The sequence below is a fragment of a genome, unplaced genomic scaffold (genome assembly GCF_019419815.1).
Source record: "Pyrus x bretschneideri cultivar Hongxiangsu unplaced genomic scaffold, Pyrus_bretschneideri_v1 Contig33, whole genome shotgun sequence".
NCBI lineage: Eukaryota > Viridiplantae > Streptophyta > Magnoliopsida > Rosales > Rosaceae > Pyrus > Pyrus x bretschneideri.
The window spans coordinates 4,127,478-4,149,454 of record NW_025999646.1 but is presented as its reverse complement, the minus strand read 5'-3'; the positions used below and the strand labels follow the sequence as shown (position 1 = coordinate 4,149,454).

Genomic DNA, 21,977 nt, shown 5'->3' with positions numbered 1-21,977 from the left:
ACTAACACCGGGGTGCAGGTTACGAGCTCTCTAAGTCTCTAGAATCACTACTGAACGCAAATATAAATTATACTCACCTGGCACTTACCTGTGCGTCCACGGCACTAATACACATGTATATATATATAACCAATAATGTATAAACGGAAGGCAACCAATAAACATGGCATAATAATGTAAAAACATTTTAATTCATTTTCTGGGAAACATATAAGTATATAGGTATATACGGAAAACCAAAAGTCCACTCACTGGTACGTAGAAGGGTCGTAACCCCCCTGCCTCAAGTGACCACGCTCGTGCTCGGGGTACGTCTCACCTATATGCGAAACAACTATAAAAACGTTAATTTTAAAGCACATAACCAAACTTTAGAAATAACTTCTCATACATTGCTCAAATGGGGTGTATAAATACACCAACGTGATCTACTCAACCTCAGGAACATCCCCATATTTTTAGAAAAAATTTCCACCGCCGCACACGCAGGCACGCTGACGGCATCAGTTGACGCCGTCAGGAATATTTCGTTATCTTTAACGGTTTCTGTCAACGGCGTTAGGAATATTCTGTCAGTTTTGACGGAATATTCCGTCGTCTTCTTCGGCGCCGGAAAATCGGGAGAAATTCAAATCGTGATATCTTCTTCGTTTTTCAACCAAATTTCACAAAATTGGTACCAAATTGAAGCTTACAACAAGAGGAACAAAATCATACCACTTTCAAGTGCTAAAATCCACAAAATCTCACCTGGAAAACTCCTCCAATTCCGGCCAACCTCGAAACTCACTATCCCGACGTCCAAAACCTTCAAACGAACCACCCCGAGCCTCCTAGGGACCTCACCAAACTTCCTACAAGCTTGAAATTCCCTAAAACATGAGAAATCACGTGTGCATGAACAGTACCAAAAATTGGACATCACGAGTTTGACGTGAAAACGAAGGTAACCCTACCTGAAATGGGTATGGTTGGACTCCTACGAGCCTCACGAGCATGGATATGTATTTTGTTTCTTCGATCTGTGAAGGTTTGATGGGTTTGTGTGTGTGTCCGTACGTTGTATGAAAAATGGGAAGGGAAAGGGAACTCTGGACAGGTGCAGGGATAAGGGGAAAGGGTGAGGGAGATTATGGGAGTGTGTGTGGTCCACAGCTAGCCACACCAACTCAAACAACCACACAACGTAAAGAAATCGCACTAGGGGTAAAATTGTCTTTTCACGCGTACGTTTTTAAAATTTCCGGGACGGGCTGTCACATCATGACTAGTGAAAGTTGATGTTTCACCTTTTTTTATATTTTTATCAACGTTAAATTTCTTAATCATGTAATGCTTATCGTTGAAGACAAGGTGTGGATTCCTTACCTAAACGGCATAATCCACATCATTAGGATTGATTAGGATTCTCCTTCACATGTATTATGCTAATCATTTTTATTTGCTTTTCCAAACAAACTATAAAACGGATCATAAATCATAATAAAAGTTAAAAATGACCCAATACCAAACTTGAACTTTACTCTAGAAACCCAATTCACCATTTTAAATTAAATTAGTAGGTATGCACTATAGAAGTTTGTATGTAATAATACCATGCGCACAAAGTTTTTTTTTTTTTTTTAATATAATGATATATTTACACTAAAGGAATGTGAGATATAAATTAATTTTAAACTCGTTATTTACAAGATTCAAAACTAAGATTTCTTAAATATAAATTCAGATACTCTCACTTATAAGTAAAATAGAATACAACCTAATTGTATATTAAATAATGTAAAATAAAAATATTGAAACAATGATGAACATGTAAAAAATTTGACACCATCATAATATCTTTAATAAAAAATATTGATATTTCACAGCTTCTCAATTTGATTGCCTACACAAATGAGCACCAGATATTTCAGAGCGATGGCCGCTTTAATTATAACCCGAACGACTGCCATCACGCACGGAATTTTCACACGTGTCACATGTGCCAAATGGCTGGTGTAGAAAGCAGGTGTTGGCCGGTTGTGGTTGTGGAGCGGGTTGTGGTTGTGGAGCGGGTTGTGGTTGTGGAGCGGGGTGGGGGAACGGAGAAGGACTGTCGTCGGATCCTTTTTGAGGGGATATGAGCGATCAAGCAATCACGGTCGATCATCATATATTATGCAGTTAGAAATTATTTTAAATTCAAAATTTAAAATTAAATATAAATAGTATCTAATGAAAACTGATCACACAATATATGATAAACAAGTGTAATTACTTGATTCTCAAATCACCACAAAGAGTATCCGAGGATCCTTTACATGGGGAGGGAGAAAAAGGCAATGGATGGCGTTAATGCACAAGTGCTCTCCTACCTGAGTCTTCTGCTCAATGTGGGGCCCACTCATGACAGCTATTACTGCTTCTGAGGGCCCCGCCCCACTTCCAAGCTCATTCATGGCTTCTCCTACTCTGCTCCCCCTCTCCCTATTTCTCGCCTTTTCTTCCTCTTCTCTTCCCACAATGTTTCCTCCTCCATTTCCTCACCTGCAAAACCCTTCTCTGAACTCCAAGCCTGAAGCTTGAAAACGCTGCGTTTATCTCTCTCTCTCTCTCTCTCACATTCTCTGTGATGGTTTCACTGTTTGGAGGGTAAGGAAATTGAAGGCAGGAAGGAAATGGCGTCTCTGAAGCTCACTGCCCATGTCTTTATCCTGTTCCTGAGTGAGTTTCTAACTTATTTTTTTGTTGATTTCTTTACGGGGTTTTGTTTAATTTTGCAAATAGTTTGAGTTTTGCCTTCTTGGTCTTGGTTATAATTGCTTTAGTTGTATTAGTCCAATTGGGTTTTGTGAAAGATTTGTGCTTTTTTAGCTGGGCAGGGAATTCGTGTTCCTAAAAATGTCATCTTTGGTATGGTGTGCACCTCAGATTTTGTGAAACATTCTTGATCTTGATTTCAGTTTTCAAAGAATATATGGTGCATTTGGTATCAGAATATTGAAGTCCTATTGTTGTTCTCAATCTTTGAATCTAATGCTTAATGTAAGGCATAGCGCTGTTTCGAGCAACTGTTGAGAGTGAATTAAGATTTCCCAGGTTGTGTTAGGGTCTTGATTGCTGTTTGAGTAGTATAGGCTTGCCCTTATACAACTTTGTAGGACATACATTAGCGCAAAATTGTGGATTGAAGATTTCACCGTAATTGCCATTTTGCTACATTATTGATTCATTGATGCTACTTGTGTTTATGGAGGAACATACTTACCTTTGGCTTAAGGTTTATAATGCACATTGTTAAATAGTTCTAGGATTTATAACTAAAATTCATTAGTTGCCTTTGGTGCCGGACTAGTTTGTCTATGGCTTTAGAACTGCTCCCTAAAGTTTATAAGGAAACTATGCATCTAAAACTTTTCTGATTGTGATTTGTGTAGTTTCTCTGTTTTATTATTACTTACCAATGTCCTTTGTTTTTCACTTTATAGGTCTCCATGTATGTTGTTGCAGCACGATAGATTATCTTAAAGATCCAGTCTTGTCGTTTAAACAAAAAGATTCTATGTTACCAATGATCTCTCCTACTGTGACTCCTCAACCCTTTCTTCCCCTTCTTGCTCCTTCACCATTGGCACCATATACTAATACCACCGTCCCAAAATTATCAGGTTCCTCCCTCCCTCCTTATTTGCTCAGGTTAAACTAAATTCGCCTAGGCATTCTGTGGTTTGGTTCATAAGTTCCATACTTTTCTCGTTGATCTGTGTGTGCAGGACTCTGTAGGCTAAACTTCAGTGTTGCTGAGAGTTTGATGACTGTGACCTCAATTGATTGCTGGTCCGTTTTTGCACCATTGCTAGCTAATGTAATGTGTTGTCCACAGTTGAAAGCCACTCTCACAATTCTCATTGGTCAATCTAGTAAAGAGACCAATGTTCTGGCTTTAAATGGGACAACTGCTAAACACTGCCTATCGGATATCGAGCAGATTTTGGTGGCCCAGGGTGCAAATGATAGTCTTGCACGAATATGCTCAGTTCATTCATCAAATCTGACTGATGCATCTTGCCCAGTCATTGGTGTTAATGAGTTTGAGGATACAGTTGATACTTCCAAGTTGCTTGCTGCTTGTGAGAAGATTGACCCTGTGAAGGAATGCTGTGCTCAAACGTGTGAGAATGCTATATTAGATGCTGCTACAAGGATTGCATCAAAAGCTTCTGATGTTTTGAGCACATATGGTGCTCATGATCTCTTACCAGATAGATCAAGTAAAATCAATGGCTGCAAAAGTATTGTCCTCCGATGGCTGGCAAGTAAACTCAGTCCTTCTCGTGCCAAGGAAGTTCTAAGGGGACTGTCTAATTGCAAGATTAACAAGGGTGAGTTTACAGTAAAACATGGTGCTACGTAGAAAATGAAAATTATACTTACTATATTAACAGGTCAAAGCATGGGATATTCATACATTTATCTAGAAGTTTGTTAGAGTTGTCTCCTAGAACTGTATGGATGAATTAGTACCAGTGGTCTAGGAGTATATATTATTTCATATATCTTCTTGTAAACCGTCTCTCAAATTTTTTATGATGTTATCAGTCTCATTCTTTCTGTATTTGAAGGGATTTTCTTGGAAATTCTACAGGTGGATTGCCATTTTTATGAATATGGATTATAGTCATATAAGAGATATAATTGGAATTCTAGCTGTATACCTTCCCCATATTCAGGGCTTACTCCCGTATTGTGAAAGTTGATTATTAAATGATATTTTTTGTGTGAGAGATAGAAAAAGAATGAGAAAGATTAAGAATACTATCAAGTGTTTTTCTCTGTGTGTTATACTTGTTTGATTTTACTTGAAGATGCCACTCCTCGATTGGAGTATCTGATCGTGTATTGTGTCTGGTGTTGCCTTCAGCTTGTCCCCTGGTTTTCCCTGACATGAAGCATGTTGCAATGGGTTGTGGGAATGGGATAAGTAACCGGACTGCATGTTGTACTGCCATGGAGAGCTATGTGGCCCACTTGCAAAAGCAGAGTTTAATAACCAACTTGCAAGCTTTGGATTGTGCTGCATCACTGGGAATGAAGTTACGAAAATCAAATATTACCAAAAATGTGTATAGCCTATGTCATATAAGCCTGAAGGATTTCTCGCTTCAAGGTTAGCACGTTCCTCTTGTCGTGTTTTTTTGTTAGCTAACTATATGTAACCTATCATGGTACTAATATATATTGTGTGCTTTATGCATGTCAAAATTATTGGGATGGATTCGTTCAACTCAGTTGGAAATCAAGGTAATAAACTTATTTCGTTTGTATTATCCAATTATATTAGTATAATCGAAGAAATTCTTAGCATTATCAAAATGTTTTACCGTATTGAAAGAAAGGGGTACATTTTTTGAATTTATTGTCAAAATAACTACTTTGACTTTGCCAATGATGGTAGGGTTGTCAATAATTTCATACCAGTGCTTTTGCTCTTTTCTTGTTCTAATCTTGTAAACTGGTCATTCTTTTTACTTTTGCATGATAGTGTCTGGATGTCTTTTGCCGAGCCTGCCTTCCGATGCCACATTTGACAGTTCAGGTGTCAGCTTCCTTTGTGATTTGAATGATAACATTCCAGCTCCCTGGCCCACCTCTCAAGGGGCAGCTTCATCTTGCAGTAAACGTATGTGCAAGCAAGCTGTTTCTGTTTATTCATTTCCATGGAGTACCCTGCAATTTGCAGTACTTTCTTATGAGGCTGTATTTTTCATCTAGTACTGCGCTCATGATTTCTGCCTGACTTTGTTGGACTTTCAGATGTCAAGATTCCTGCACTTCCTGCAGCAGCATCTGCTGAAAGTGGTGAGTAAATTCATTCATTAATCTTCATCAATGATGATTTCGCTTATTTGAGTGGTCCCCAGTTGGAGTATGCAAGGCATTCAAAGTTGTGTTTATCCTTATCAACAAAACTTAGGAACTAGTCGCAGAACAGTTTGAGCATTATGTACATACAAAACCAGAGTGTATGCCGACACTTATACCACGCACATTAAAGGCTAAAGCATATGATCTGATGTTCTCCAGGTCTATACCATGATGGTGTGATGCTTTCTCTACTCCTTGCTTCCGCGATTGTTCTTATGACGCTTCTGAATTAACTTTTCCCTCAAGGAAAACGTGTCAGTCCCTGAAGGAGAATTCGTGAGTGGTTCGTTGTTTATGCAGATCACCCCAAGCTAATGGACACAAGACTGTCGTGAAACTATATCTGCGGCGATCTGACTTCAAGTTTGTGCTTCCGATCCTATAGATTCATGATTCTTGCTTGCTTCTGTAATAAATTTTTTGTAAAAAAGTTTAGGAAATCGCGCGTGGTTGATCATATTGTAAGTTGTAACCGTCGTCATTATAAAGATTGCTTGTAAATTTAGATTGCAGCCAAAATACAATCTTGTTTTACGAGTGATGAACCAACACAGCCACCAAATTTGCATGTATTTCCTCATGTTGTAGTTTTTCATGGTGGTTTATAGGCTTACAGTGGTGGCACATGATGAAATTGAGGTTTCATCATAAAAAGTAGCTCAAAATCATATAAGCTCAAAACCAGATAAGCACATGGCAAACTTTGTTCCTCACCGATGTGGAACAATCTCAACACGTTCCCGCACGTGTAGTGGATTTTCAAGCCTACAGGTGGACAACAACTGGATGACGTGGAGCGCATGTGGCCGTTTGGCTTTGCACGAGAACAACCTGCTTTTATACCATGATGAAATTAAAGTTCCATCATAAAATTAATTGACAATATGAAAAGTAGCTCAAAACTATATAAACACATTGAAAACATTGTCCTTCGTCGATACACAACTCTCAAAGAAAAGCGACATGATTCGACGATGTTCCACTATCTTCAACTCCTCTAGATCTGGAGTTTTTGGAGAATCAGTCTCATCTTCAATATCATGATTGGGTCAACCAGGCCAAATCATGAGTGAAATACAGTACATTAGAAAATCGAAAACGTACATAGCAGTTCCAAGAGAAATACTTTGAATAATTCCATCACAGAAAATTGGCCAAACTAATCAAATTTTAATTCGTAATTTCTGAAAACTTTAGCTTTTTAATATCTTCAATATATAACACTTATGTCGTCAATTTTTTATCTCTACATCGCTGATGTTTAATACTAATTATTTTCTGTGTTCGACCTAAATTAGCGGATTAATAGAGAATGAAAAGCAAAAATTAAGAAAATAATTAGTATAAATTAAGAATAAGATGGATGTATGCCATAGAAAACAAGAACAAAGAAAAAAAAAATATAAGTAGAGGCCTGGTCCTACAATATCGACCATTCTCAACAGGTTCATGAATCTACCATTCTCAACGACATTGAACCTGTTTTGTTAGGTTAGTAGAATTTCACGTTAAACACATGGGAACAAATTTTTGGAATGTTCAAATCGTGTCTGTTCATCATACATCGTGGATCAAAAATCATTTTAAATTAAATATAAATAGTATCTGATGAAAACTGACCGCACGATATACGATGAATGGACACAATTAGAGGATCCAGAGAGGATCCTCCTCGAAATTTTTGCGTCCATTTTCTTCTTTTGTATTTTTTCTTTTGTTTACGTACCTTAACTATTATTTAATTTAGAGTAATGTTAGGAAGACTAAATTGTAGATAAAATTTGCAAACTAAATAATGTGTCACCGATACGAAATGAGCACGTTTACTAGAAGTATGATTATCTCCCCCTCCTACTCACATTCCCTTTTCTCCCCTCCTCTCACATATTGTTTTTTATCTTCTTCTTACTATTAAAAAATTAACACAAAACGTTAATGTGACTTAACAGTAACCCTTCAAATATGAGGGGAGGGAACGGGAGGGAGACTAGGAAGGGAGAGAATCATATTCTTTTTTATCAATGTTTAAGTAATAATCAAATCATTACTTCTATGTCATTTAATTTACAAAAAAAATTTCTCCAAATTTAATTTTTCTAGCATTACTCTTTAACTTATCTAACTCAATCTAACTCGACAAAATAAAGTACGAAAGTCACTTTCCTTACGTAAATGCATGCCATCACTTGAGTAATATGCAGCTGATCCTTGCATGCATGGTTGATTAACTTGATTGGGAGAATCTACACTACAACAATTGACAAATATTCTGTCAGCTTATGTTTATCACTAAAGCAAGACTTATTAATTGAGTACTTATCTTTTTTTGGTCGATAATTGGCTTATTACGTACGGAAATGTTTTCTTTTTTTGTGATTGAAAAGTTAATCTCTTTACAAATTAAAAAAGAATAAAAATGGGTATAATATATGTCATTTCATTCACCCTCACAAAACAGAGAACTTTATTCGCTTGGAATCTTCCACTTAATTCTTAAAAAAAAAAACTAATGAAAAAAATTTGAAAACTTTAAGATTAGTATCAGGATTGACTTTTTAGTGTAAAAATATAATTTTTTTTGTTAAAATAAATAGTACGGGAAACCTTTCGTTAAAATTCTCTAATTCTTATCTATTTGTTCCTCTGAAAGAAGTTGGTACCTGATGATGCAAAATCTTGTCCTGTGGCTGCTTAATTACTTAATTAGATGGTATTGATCTTCTCCTACAACTCAACATCACATGTTGGGCTAGTAGTTAGAACATCAAAATCGTACAGTGGTCCAAGTTAAATTAATTTGTTCTCTTATCATTTTCGGTTGCAGCGAATATCTGCCTTTTCTTTGGATTTGATTTAAATGAACTTTAAGGAAAGGTTTCTTCATACCATTCACTTCAATAAAAAATTATATTTTTACACTAAAAAATTAATCTTAGCACTATTTATTTTACTTTTTATTTTGTTTTTATTGTTAATTCATTTTTGAATGCAAATAAAGGAGTGACTGTTGGGTGTGGATCATTGACGGCAAAGCATTTTTGGCATAGTTAACGCGGGATGCCTACTACATCACTGGCTTTCCGGGGTTGAATAAAGCAACATACCTCACATCGGTCATTTCATAAAATAATTTATAACTTATATTAAATAGTTTTACTTTTAATTGTGTCAATATTTTTGTATAAAAAATAAAAATATACCACGTTAGTTATCTTACAAAATAAATAATAACTTATATTAAATTATTTCACTTCTAATTGGATAGTTGCCTTTTATATAAAAGCTACATATTTATTGATTGCACAGATAATTTAGTGGGAGATAATATCAATACTATTAATGTTGCATCGCTACCCATCCCTTTGAAACTTTAACATGGGTTTGCCTTTAGAGCTCAGGTACACATGTTTGTTTCAACTTTTAATGTCGTTTTTTCTTTACCATTTCTCCTCTTTTATTTGTTTTTAGTTACAGTTTATATATTTCTTTTTTCAGGAAATATGGAGTGGGATGATAAGAGGTACTTTTATATTAGGCCATCTCTAACTGAAGAAGGGCTAGAGAGCTCAGTTTGAGTCCTCTGGTCTTCCAAGAAATTAATATTTTAATGAACAGTGCAGGGTTATATTTTTTACCATCTCTAACCGAGGGTCAAACATAATTTATGATTTAAATTTAAAAACTACAAATTAAATAGACCTAATAGATATGATCACAAATATGTAGTTACGCCATGCATGCATAGAGATATGATCATGCATATATTATAAAGGCCTAATAGATAAACGGTTCTCGTGTTAATAATTTAATCAAAAGACTGTTTATATGGGAAAAAAATTAAAATTTAACCCTTCATAGCATAATTTGTTAATAAATTTAGTTCAAAAGTGGTTATTATATCAATAATTTTGATAGAAATCGAATTTTATTGAGAGAATGACAGAGCTGGGGCCTTACAGTGATCGCCCTTCATGGGTGATTCTTCTTTCACCCGTTCACATAGTAAGTGAAGTACACTGTACACCTACTTTCTCCGATGCTATCATCGTGTCGGTTCAAGGACCATGACCTTAAGAAATTTGTCCGCTCCGGCATATTAACTTTAAATCTTTCATAGCTAACGTTCATTTTACATTCTAAACTTTTTATATTTGAAAGAAAAAAATACATTTATAAGGAATGTGGAATGAAAATTTTGAAGTACCAATAATATTCTTTTTTTTTAACTTTTTGTTAATAAGGGAGACAAGATTCATATTTACGCATTTTCTCGTCCAATAATGAAAGAATAAATATCTGCACAGTTGATTATGACGTCTTCCTTTGACCTAAAAAACCTAATCAATTACGCTGTTTTTTTCGTCGAATTGGAAAAACTAAAACCCTAATTCTATCGTAATTTGTTTACAAAATTTAAAAAAAAAAATACTAATAAATCATAGTAGTTGTCGACGCACTGTATTAATTGAAGCCTAAACACTGGTGTCCACGGAAAAACTGTGAGAACATGAATTCGTTCTCTAACGTGGATTATTAATGCAGCCTCAGAACATATAATTCCCCGTGGCACACTGCTACCCACATATCCCACCACGTTTTTCGTCCAGAAATGTCTCAAGACCAACTCAACCAACCCATCATAGACTCCGAACCGGAACCGGCAGCAGAACCCTCCAGCAATGGAGACGGTGTGGACTTTCTACTCGAGAAGGTGCTGTCCGACACCCAATTGCCCCCATTCAAGCGACTCCGCATGGCCACATGGATCGAACTCAAGCTCCTCTTTCGCCTTGCTGCCCCCGCCGTCTTGGTTTATGTCATTAACAACTCCATGTCACTTTCCACTCGTGTCTTCGCCGGCCACCTCGGCAATCTTGAGCTGGCCGCCGCCATTCTCGGCAACAGCGGCGTCCAACTCTTGGCCTATGGCCTCATGGTACAATTATCAATATAACTTTATGTGCCCTACGGTTTGTGTCATATATTAGAATGTCAATTATTAAGATTAGAATTCAGATGATGAACGTTTTCAATCTGCTCGAGCGATCACATGCAAAAATATTTTAGAATGTACAGTATGACAACATAACATGCGATCGTGTGTTGTCATTCTTATCTCCTTAATGATTTTTTTGGTTTGGTTCTTGTTTCTTGCAGCTAGGCATGGGAAGTGCAGTGGAGACTCTATGTGGGCAAGCCTACGGTGCCCAAAAGTATGACATGTTAAGCATATATCTTCAAAGAGCAATCATAGTCCTCTCTCTCACTGGCCTCCCACTTCTGGCAGTCTTTCTCCTCTCAAAACCCTTGTTGCTTTTACTCGGCGAACCAATCGCCGTGGCCTCAGCCGCCGCCGTCTTTGTCTACGGTCTCATCCCTCAAATATTTGCCTACGCCATAAACTTCCCCATTCAAAAGTTTCTCCAAGCACAACGAATTGTGGCCCCAAGTGCTTACATATCAGCAGCTACTTTTGGGGTGCATTTATTGATGAGCTGGGTTGCTGTGTACAAGCTGGGTTTAGGGTTGCTAGGTGTTTCTCTTGTTTTGAGCTTGTCGTGGTGGATAATAGTTGGAGCCCAGATTGTTTACATCTTGGTGAGCAGTCAGTGTAAGCTGACTTGGCAGGGTTTCAGCGTGCAAGCCTTTTCTGGGTTGTGGGATTTTTTCAAGCTATCGGCTGCATCGGCGGTGATGTTGTGCTTGGAGGTTTGGTACACTCAGGTGCTAGTTTTGATTGCTGGGTTGCTAAAAAATCCTGAGCTTGCCCTAACTTCTTTGGCCGTATGGTAAGAGCTAATTAACACCACTCTGTCTTTCATCAATTAATTAATATCTAATGTTATCCATTTTAATTTAGTGTAATGCTAGATAGATTAATTTTTTAAATTAAATTTGTAAATTATATGATGTGTCATCAATAAAAAATAAACATGTAAATCAAAATTTAAGTAATAATACAATTATCAACAAACTATGTTATATGATTTACAAATTTTAATTTAAGAAGTTGATCTCTAGATGACGGGCCGTAAGTTAGCAAGTATTATAGTTTATTGCTATTTTTTCAGTCTTAAGTAGAAAAATATTAAATTTAATTCTTATAAATTGTGAGTTCGTTGTCAAATTGATTTTGCATTGTGTCTTAGCTTAGGTTTCACGCTACCTAGTGCAAATAAGAAGCTTAAATTACACAAAATTACTTTAATTATGGATTAAACTACAATTTCATAACTCATGTTTTAAACATTGCAATGTCATACATTCGTTAAATTTTCTTTCAAATTTAACTGTTAAATGATGACGTTGCAAGAGCAAGCCCCCTCATTCTCCAACTGAAATATTAAATTAATTATTAAGAATTTATTGATTTTTTATTTAACAATTAAAATTAAAAATTAAAAATAAAAAATAAAAAAACTCTCTTTCTCGCTCACTCGCACCTCTCACATGTCTCCCTCACTCACTCTCTGCTCTCACTTGTAGAGAAACAATGGCAGCCATGGCTGCCGTGGCCATAGACACCCTTCACTCCCACTCCTTCCACCCAAAACACCATCTTCCACAATCTGCCTCCCTTATACTATTCCAGTTCTAGCCCCATCAACCATATTAATTCCACCATGAAACCCTGCACATTCTGCAAATCCATCCGAAACCTCTCTCTAAATTTCCAATCTTTTCTCTTAGTCTTCTCTGCCACTCTCCTCATTTGCTTCACTGAATCCGAACTCCAAACTTCATCATTCATTGTACCCTTCAAAACCCAACAAATTCCATCTGGGTCCCTCCCAAAAGTCCCCGAACAAGCTTCCTTTCCACCACAATGTCACCCGCATAGTCACCGTCCCAGTCGGAATTCGATGGTTATCGACACCGAAGCGATCTCTCCTGTCTTCACTGCAACAAAACCCGGAACTATAACACATTCGATCCGACCCGGTCCACCTCCTACTCCCCCGTTCCATGCTCCTCATCCACCTGCACGAACCGGACCCGAGACCTCACCATACCCGCTTCCTACGCCGACGCTCTCCACGCCACGCTCTCCTACGCCGGCGCCCCGAACCGGAATTCTGTATTTGGTATTCGGGTGCATGGATTCAACTTATCCGGCGAGATTCCCGCAACGGTGAACCATTTGACCCGTCTCTTCATATCTTCAGTTCGAGATGAACCGTTTTTCCGGTTCGATCTATGCCCACGGCAGCCATGGCTGCCATTGCTTCTCTGCAAATGAGAGCAGAGAGTGAGTGAGGGAGACAAGTGAGAGGAGAGAGTTTTCTTTAATTAATTTTAATTATTAAATAAAAAATAAAAAATATTAATACTTAATTAATTTAATATTTCAGTTGGAGAATGAGTGGGCTCTGCTCTGTTATGTTATCATTTAACAATTAAATTAATAAAAAAATTTAACTTAAATTTAGTATTGCAACGAATTCATAAATTAATATTACAATATTTAAAATATGAGTTACGAAATTTTGATTCATTAATTAAAGTAAGTTTTGTATAATTCATTCAAATAAAAGTAAGTGGACGAGTCAAAATTGGGTTTGACTTAAGGAATATGAAAAATAAAAGAAAGTGGACAAGCATAATTGGGTTTGCCACCCTGAGGAGAGCGAGTCCACAAGTGAAGGAATATATACCTTATCCCTAACACAAAAGGACACATCTCATGAGTCACTAACAAATTTTTATCAAATAGAAACATCAATCAAACATATACGGCTCAACCCTTTTCGAAACTGCCATATGCAGCTCCAAACGACATAGAGACATCTTCCGCCCATCGTATCCTAATATTAATGAAAGAAGAACTTACATGTTGTGTGGTTATTGTCTTTTGCTCATTTTATTAAAACATGATGTGACGAGCAATATAAAATAGGAATATGCATATCATGCTTAAGAAAAATGTCCAAGAAATATATGCTATGAGCTGAGACCCCATTACATGCAACTATTCCATTCCATCCCACAAATGGAGTATATTTAATTACTTGCCGATCATATAATACACTGTCTACATGAACCCTAATTAGGATCAACGGCAATATTTTTACTATGCATAAACTAAAAAGAAACAGTTGATCCTAAACTTCCTTTGTTACTTTTCATTTCCGACGAACCTTGACTGTTGGATATTAGTTCCTTGCCTAACTCCATTTTGAAGTGATGTATGAAGTTCTTGTGTCCACATAATGCTGCACATTATAAACTTATTACTTAATTTGTATAAAATAAAGAGTAAAAGCCTTTTACTGTAAATATGCCGCTATAGTTTACTGATTTAAACAAGATAGCTGACAGACAATTATTAGAAACTTTAACGAAAAGTTTCTGGTACTGTTTACTTTAACTAAAAATCACATTTTTTACACTAAAAAATCAATTGTAGTACTATTCATTTTACCCTTTATTTTGTATTTATCGTTAAAACTTTCATAGCAGACAAATTATTTTGTTATCGTCCATTATATAGTACTTGTAATAAGAAAACCGCGTGGCCAAATCAAATTCGTACATATGTCATATAGTATACACGTCCCCTTACCTCGTTAAATTTTATCAATTTCAAACCGTTTATTTTCAATTGGTTTATTCTTAAAGTTTCATTTTATAAATTGATAAACATAGTGTTCTAAATACAAAACATTGAAGTTACATTGTGATAATCACATTGGTAAAAGACTTTGGATTAAATTCCTTTGTAAGAATGAACAATCTATTATTGGAGATTTAAAAATAAATAGTTTGTATTGTTGCAAAAGAATGAAAGTTCTTCTCTCATTTGAGATTAGTCATTACCAAAACTTTATATCACACATGGAAACATATATGCTCAATGCTTTTCGAGAATAAACAGTTCAGATTGTTGCAAAAGAATGAAAGCGAACCCCATTTCTTGGGATAGGTATAAATGCATGATTAGCTTGTTCATGGTTTTACTTAACGGTGCATGGTTTCCCCTTGTGCAGCATGTCGTTAAATGGAGTGTTGTTCATGGTTTCAGTCGGGTTCAATGCAGCTGCAAGGTACGTACATATATTGTTTTCTAAAATATTGGTTGGATTAATTTATCTAGCTAATATGTTAAGCCATAATTAATTAAAAAGTTTAATTGATGGATAAGTAGATCTATAATTACAAATTAAGTGGTGGGGAATTAATCAATAAAATACATGCATGCACGTATGCAGTGTGAGGGTGAGCAATGAGCTAGGTTCTGGGAATCCAAAGTCAGCAGCATTCTCGGTTATAGTAGTAACTTCGGTATCCTTAGCTTTTGCTGTTCTGGAAGCTGTGGTTGTGCTCTCCCTCCGCGACGTAATCAGTTATGCCTTCACCAGCGGTGAAACTGTGGCCAAGGCAGTCTCGCACCTCACTCCATATTTGGCCGTCACTCTAATCCTCAATGGGATTCAACCAGTCCTATCCGGTATGTGCTATCACACGCGCGCGCACACACACACACATATTGTTGGAAATTTAATATTTGTTATTATATTAAACTTATTAGTTGAATAAAAATTCGAAGCAATGTCTTTGGGTGGAAAAACGTGTCTCTCCAAATGAAGAGTTGCAATTTTAAAACTTCTTGAAAATAAACACATGCGTTCAAAAGAGGCATCTCTATTTCTATAAGTAGGCAAGTCCTACTGAACACATATGATGCATTACAATAGTATGTAATGTGAGATATATATATATATATATATATATATATATATATAGGGAAGTGTTATTGGCACTCCAAAAATCTCATTCTACACTCCTTACAAGTGTATTTTTCTTTCCAAATATAGAAAGTTTGGAGTGTAGAATAAGATTTTTGGAGTGCCAATAACAATTCTCTCTCTCTCTCTCTCTCTCTCTCTCTCTATATATATATATATGTCTTTAATTATATTTGGGATGAGACATGATTATTCTACCGTGCTGTCATTGCTATCGCACTACAAAATAATCATACTAATAGTGCACATATATGTTACAAAGAAAGTTGTGGTTGCCTTTAGTGTCCTAACTATGAAATCTCGGTAAGTTTAGAGTCTAAAGGCAACAGGTGCTAGAAGTGCTTCTCATAGAAAGGCCTAGTCATTAGGCTTCAAAGCAATCACACTCATTAGGCTTCAAAACAATCACAATGTGAGGGAATTGTGGGAGTAGATTAGCTATCTTTGAGAAATGATCACTTCAGAAGAAGGAAAAAATTGCTTTTAGAAAAAGATAATGTTGTGAATTAGTTTACAAGATGTGTTCCAAAGATCTCGTAGAGTGAGTTAGTTTAAGGTATTGAAAGGTTAGAGAACTTCAAAAAATACCTTAAATGTGGGGGAGTTTACCCAAACATATAGGCAAATTACTTATTAAGTCTCAATATATGTTTGGAGGTCCTTATGTTAGAGATAAACCGCTCTCGGTGAAATCAATTTTCATGCATGGATATGAAGTTTGTAATGGCTCTAGATTGTAAATAGTCAACCTAGTGGTACCAATTGTAAAGGTTCAACTAGAGATTTCATATGTTGTATCATCAAGGAGAACGAGAAAAAATCATAAAAGCCTGTGATTAGAGTAATCATAGTGGAAACCCAACCAATTAACTGAAGATCTCAAGATCTAGGTTCAAAACGAACAACTAAATTATGACAACTCGAAGTAGCACAAATGAGATATACTCTACTACCCATGTCTCGTGTTGATAACAGTGTTGTCTGACATTGAGAGTAGGTTAAACTTTGCTTTTAATGATTCTTATAGCTTGGAATACTTAGAAGTCCAAGTAGGGTGTTACTGGATATTCTTAATGGAAAGTCACCTATCTTGAATGTGGAATGAGGGCCGTTTTTATAGCTCTCATGATGAGCTAGAAACTATTCAACACCGAAATAAACACAAGGAGCAACCACGGGGCGTTTGAAAATATGTTGTGTGATTATTATTTAACACTAGTTCTTGTTTGTATGTAATCATTAAACCTGTAATCAAATCATTTTTCATGATAATTGAACTTGTATTTACATAATTAAGGATATAATATATATGGTGATCATTTTAGGGGTGGCGGTTGGGTGTGGGTGGCAAGCATTTGTGGCATATGTGAATGTGGGATGTTATTACGTAGTTGGAATTCCATGCGGCTGTGTTCTTGGATTTGTGTTCGACCTTGGTGCTGAGGTACAGTTTACCAACTCAATTATTGCGGAATATATAATATTTTACAAAATAAGAAGCTAAATGAAGCAAAAGATAATCTTGCTCGACAAGGAAACAGGGGCAAGTGAACATCTTCTCAAAAAATGAAAAAGGAATTAATTAGATTTCGACACACATATGTACTATACAGGGAATATGGTCAGGGATGATAGGAGGAACTCTAATGCAGACCTTAATTTTACTGTGGGTAACATTTCGTACGGACTGGGATAAAGAGGTAATTTCAGTAATCACTATGCCCACTTCATTTTGTATAGGCAGCTTTAAGATTAAATATTAAATATAACATTTCTGTTCTGTGTTAGTACTAAAAACTTACCTTAGAATTGTGACTACGATATAAAATTATTATACTTGTACATCTTGAAATTGTGAATGAAACGCAAAATATTGATATGTAAAAACCCATGATTGGTGTGTTGTATACTAACAAATGAGCTCAGAGAAATTTTTTATAATATATTTGTGCAGATTATTTGATAAGCCCGTAAGATAGCCCCCTCAATAGTTCATTTACAAATCTTAATTAATAATCTAAGATGTACTTTTGGGGCACTGAGTTATTCAGGTGGAGAATGCCAAAAGTCGCGTGGAGAAATGGGATGACAAGAAGCAGCCTCTACTAAAAAGTTGATGGCGTCACAAGTTTTCAACAGGCCACGAGTTTTCAACATGGAGAAAGCTTGGATGCTGAAAAAATCTGCAGCAGCTTTTGCTGCTAGCGAATTAGGGGTAAACACATGTTTAAATAATTGATTTTTTAATTATAATTTGAACACGTGTTTATTCGTGATTCGCTAGCTGCTGATTTATCAGTAATTAAGTTCAGTTCTTTCAACATACTATAAAGTCACGAGTTTTCAACAGACCATAATTGCTGGTTCGGCACATCCAATGTCATTGTAATAAGGACGGATTCAAATTGTTTTAATGCATGCTTTTCAACTTCTGATAATATTCAATTTCCCCTTTTCTTAGAGAAAGGATATAGAGTTACAGAAATGGTAATCTTCATGAACAGATACAAATAGAAAAGAAGAAAATGGGTGTCTTGTTCAGAAGATTACGTAACTTTTGGGATTCATTAATGTCAGTCACTAAGAAATTAGGGTTTGACGCATTCGCACATCGAATACAGATAAAAGACAAACAGATAGCATATTACACAAAAACCACACCACACCGCCATGAGAAGTTTTTCGTTAGTTTGTGATCGTCCTACTCAATTGTGTATCGACGAAAGGCAGGCTGGCGCATCCCCCAACCAAGGGAGTGGTTGCGTTCAGTATGTCCCCACACAAATTGCATAGTATTATAAATAGTTACTCCAGGTATCACCCATCCGCTAGAGTCCCCTTTCCCTAACAGAATAGCGAACCCCTGGCACATCTTCAATTTTTTTTTTTTTTGGGGGGTGGCGAGGTAAAAGAGATTGAGGGTTTAGTGGTATAGTGTGTGAACAGTAATTCAATCTAAACGTACGTGTAGTATTTGATATCCATTGGATTAATCACGTTAATGTTTGTCTAAATGCAGAGACTTGGGATTCTCACGAGTCTGAACAAAATTAGGAGCACCTCGGCCGATGCATGATGCTAAAAGAGACCATCTACTTAAACCATATTTTGATAGTTGGACTCCTTTATTTCATTAAATGAATAATTCAACCATCAACCGTCACATCATGTAATCTTTAAAAATATAATCTAAAAACATGGTATCCTTAGCATATTCTAGAGCACCTCATGCAACACAAGTTTCATTAAGAATGTATACCTACCAAATCTATATGTCATGTTAATTATAACAGGGTCGCCGGGCAGAGGTAGGATTCGTGTAATTGGTAAATAATTAAAAACCCAAACGTATACAATTTTTTCTTATTACAAACGATATTATACACTAAATTACAGTAAAAAAAGAGAAGTGTTTTGAACATGAAGCACAGTGATTTGAAGCGAAAATACCGAACCTACCTGGACAATCCAACTTGTAATTTTAGAAACCCGTAGTTGACTTATTTGTGGACATTTTTCCAGACACTAATTAATTTGGCTAATTGGATTTAGTGGCCACTTCTCCAAAGTTATATGAAATAATGGACAGTTAATTAGGACAGCAGTACTACTACTGCAAAGCATCATGGGAACTTGGGATTGGATGTATAATGTGTAAATGCGAGGAGTGTCTAGAGGGGAAGTTGACTTCTTTGCACAAACTATGAATATCTTTCTTGTCGATGGGTTAGTGGACATTAAGAAGTTATATATGGCTTAATTTGGTGCTTGACTAATTACTTTGTGCTTTGCATGTCATTTCGAAACGTACAAAACGAAGGATAAAGGACCTCCTGAATTGTATTGCTGATTAGTATAACTCATCATTTTGTATAGGTAAAATTTTAAAGATGTCACTGTTTTAAACTTTATTACATTTGGGGTGCAGGATTAGTAGTCAGAGACTCAGAGGGTGTTTTCTTGGCTGCGTTCGTCAGAAAGTTGGCCAATGTTTTCTCCCCTTTGCAGGCTGAAGCTATGGCGGTTCATGCGGGGTTAGCTTGGACGGCGGAAAACAGTTTCCAAAATTTTATCTTTGAGAATGATTCTCTTCAGATTACTTCACCGTTGCTGGAGCCTTCTCTCAATTCGAGAATGGTTGGTCCAATTGTAAAGATGCTAAGGCCTTGCTTAGATCGATCGCTGGAGTCACACCTTCCCACGTTCGCCGCCAGGCTAATGGAGTGGCCCATTGTCTCGACAGGATTGCTCTTCAGGTTGATGAGAGTTGTGTTGGAATGGGGATCCTCCTCTAGTTATATCAGGTCTAATTCTGGAGGAGAGTCTTCCTCATTTCTAACTTTACCGTTTGGCTTTTGTTAATTAGAATGTGCCGCTTCTGTAAAATAAATTTTTTTTTAAATGTCTGTTTAATGTACCTTTTTTGGTGATCGCTCGAACACAGATGATTGAATGAAATTAACCCATGAGATCGCTTTAAGGCAAACCAAACTGAGACACGTCTCATATGACATTCTCAAGTTGTTCTATATAAGAAAATAAGCGAACTCTATGGTTTAATATCATATATGGGAACAAAATTCAAAAGCCGATCGAAATTACAAGTTGGTATTTATATGAAAAAAGATGGATGAGAAGAAAGTAAAGAGACATGATTAAAACTATTTAAATCAGGTAAGCAAAACTGGAACAGTTGCATTGACAGTTCCCTGATCTCCGCGGCCAAACAAGGTCATGCAAGTTTTTAGTTGATTAAAAACTCGCTTATAAACACAAACCCTGGCGGTAGATATACTTAGAAGCATGCTCTTCCTCAACTTCTTTAATCTCCTCCCAATCTTCACCTTCAGTTTACGTATCCGAATCCTCAAATTCGAAGGCCTTCGCCGTGTTTCTGCTTGCTGCAACACTTTGTAGATCAGGAACTGCGCCCGTCGATGATTTACATCTTCGGGATCTTCCTTGTCCAACTTCGAGTAGCCGCCGTACGACTTTCTGATCATCACAGCCATTTTCTTCAAAGGAAAAAAATATCGGCTCGCTCACTCTGATTGAGAGATGAGAGAGAGGGAGTGAGAGAAAGCGAGAGCAAGAGAGAGGTGTTGTGATATCAGTTATGCTTATGTGAGCTCAGATGCGTTATAATTAAGTGACGTTTTAATTTATAGAGAGAGCATTGAAGAGTTGGTTTGCTGATGAAGCAATGCATGTGCACTACTAATGTTTGGTGCAAAAATAATGCAGAGAAAAATTGCAGGCACTGAGCTGGCCTTTCTTCATCATCTCATTTGTGTGAATTAATTAAAAAATCAGTTTTTTTTTTTGTTGTAAAGGAATGAGGTAAAGCAAGAAACCTTGCGAACAACCAGGTCCGCGCCAAACTAACCTTTCAATACCGTATAAAAATATTCGGAAGAGTAAGACCTATCTATATTAGTAAAACCAGTTAAACTAAACTTTTTTGTTTAATTTGTGATCATATGATTTAAAAAGGGAAAATATTAAGTAATTACACTACATGCGAGTGTGCCACTATGATTTAATATTCAAGTGTAATGTAAATCCAAGATCAATGGGGAATCCAAAGATCTGGGCCCTTGGTTTTGGATCAGATGCCAATGGATGTGAGTTAATTAAAAACTAGAAAAAGGAGTACTGTCACTGTGAAACCATGTGGGTTCAATTAAAGAAAAACTAATGAAAAGATTTTAAAATTTTGAGTTTTAATGATAAGGATAAAATAAAGGGTAAAATGAATAGTACCAGGATTGACTTTTTAGTGTAAAAATATGATTTTTTGTTAAAGTAAACAGTACTGTGGGCTTTTTCGTTAAAACTCCCTTCAATCAATTGGATGATCAAGAAAATCAGAGCAATGATTATGGAAACTTGGGGGAACTCATTTCAAAAAGGATAAAGCTTCGACGGATAAATTTTGAGAATTAAAGAATATGAAATTTGATAATTGATTTATTACTTAAGTGTTGATAAACATGCTTATTTATATTGGCAACACATCATTTAGTTTGCAAATTTAGTCTTATTAGCATTACCTTTTCACAAATTAAGAATTAGTTCATGCATTTACTAATTAATTAGGTATATAATTTATTGAAAATTGTGTAGTTTACACTTTGAACCAAGATCAAGGAGCTTTTCAATAGGTACATGAATGTGGAGGATACATGAAATATTAGGTTAAAGTTGATTTTTTTAGATGGCAGGGAGTATTTTTTAGAGAATTCTCTTAACATTTCTCTCATGAACAATAACGGAGTCATTAACTTTGATACAATGGAGCCCCGTTGCGATTTTTTAAAAAGCTCT

The 21,977-nt window shown here is 36.2% G+C and overlaps 3 protein-coding genes across 4 annotated transcripts; 2 read left to right on the top strand and 1 right to left on the bottom strand.

Annotated features, from left to right (window-relative positions):
- Nucleotides 1-2,298: 2,298 nt before the first annotated feature.
- Nucleotides 2,299-6,449, top strand: LOC103948167 (uncharacterized GPI-anchored protein At1g61900-like). Its single transcript, XM_009359168.3, has 8 exons — nucleotides 2,299-2,703; nucleotides 3,468-3,647; nucleotides 3,753-4,361; nucleotides 4,901-5,146; nucleotides 5,269-5,280; nucleotides 5,522-5,659; nucleotides 5,794-5,838; nucleotides 6,064-6,449. Exons 1-8 carry the CDS (start codon nucleotides 2,658-2,660, stop codon nucleotides 6,135-6,137), a joined length of 1,350 nt encoding a protein of 449 aa, XP_009357443.2. The 5' UTR covers nucleotides 2,299-2,657; the 3' UTR covers nucleotides 6,138-6,449.
- Nucleotides 6,450-10,286: 3,837 nt separating this feature from the next.
- On the top strand, nucleotides 10,287-18,088 carry LOC103948170 (protein DETOXIFICATION 40). 2 transcript variants are annotated; one of them, XM_048590951.1, is made up of 7 exons: nucleotides 10,293-10,840; nucleotides 11,062-11,693; nucleotides 14,892-14,948; nucleotides 15,114-15,352; nucleotides 16,976-17,094; nucleotides 17,264-17,350; nucleotides 17,702-18,088. In XM_048590951.1, exons 1-7 carry the CDS (start codon nucleotides 10,514-10,516, stop codon nucleotides 17,765-17,767), a joined length of 1,527 nt encoding a protein of 508 aa, XP_048446908.1. In that variant the 5' UTR covers nucleotides 10,293-10,513; the 3' UTR covers nucleotides 17,768-18,088. The 2 variants fall into 2 exon arrangements, with proteins under 2 accessions (XP_048446909.1, XP_048446908.1); XM_048590952.1 differs by lacking the exon at nucleotides 17,264-17,350 and having other exon boundaries at nucleotides 10,287-10,840.
- Nucleotides 18,089-20,182: 2,094 nt separating this feature from the next.
- Nucleotides 20,183-20,971, bottom strand: LOC103948166. The gene has a single exon (XM_009359167.3). It carries the CDS (start codon nucleotides 20,660-20,662, stop codon nucleotides 20,321-20,323), a length of 342 nt encoding a protein of 113 aa, XP_009357442.1. The 5' UTR covers nucleotides 20,663-20,971; the 3' UTR covers nucleotides 20,183-20,320.
- Nucleotides 20,972-21,977: the final 1,006 nt, after the last annotated feature.

Bases quoted from the DNA above. Each gene is read 5' to 3' on its own strand.
- LOC103948167 (XM_009359168.3), top strand. From the start codon at position 2,658: ATGGCGTCTCTGAAGCTCACTGCCCATGTCTTTATCCTGTTCCTGA. The intron at 4,362-4,900 runs GTGAGTTTACAG...TGTTGCCTTCAG, and splicing joins TAATTGCAAGATTAACAAGG to CTTGTCCCCTGGTTTTCCCT. The intron at 5,839-6,063 runs GTGAGTAAATTC...GATGTTCTCCAG, and splicing joins AGCAGCATCTGCTGAAAGTG to GTCTATACCATGATGGTGTG.
- LOC103948166 (XM_009359167.3), bottom strand. From the start codon at position 20,662: ATGGCTGTGATGATCAGAAAGTCGTACGGCGGCTACTCGAAGTTGGAC.
- LOC103948170 (XM_048590951.1), top strand. From the start codon at position 10,514: ATGTCTCAAGACCAACTCAACCAACCCATCATAGACTCCGAACCGGAA. The intron at 10,841-11,061 runs GTACAATTATCA...TGTTTCTTGCAG, and splicing joins TCTTGGCCTATGGCCTCATG to CTAGGCATGGGAAGTGCAGT. The intron at 17,351-17,701 runs GTAATTTCAGTA...TGAGTTATTCAG, and splicing joins GTACGGACTGGGATAAAGAG to GTGGAGAATGCCAAAAGTCG.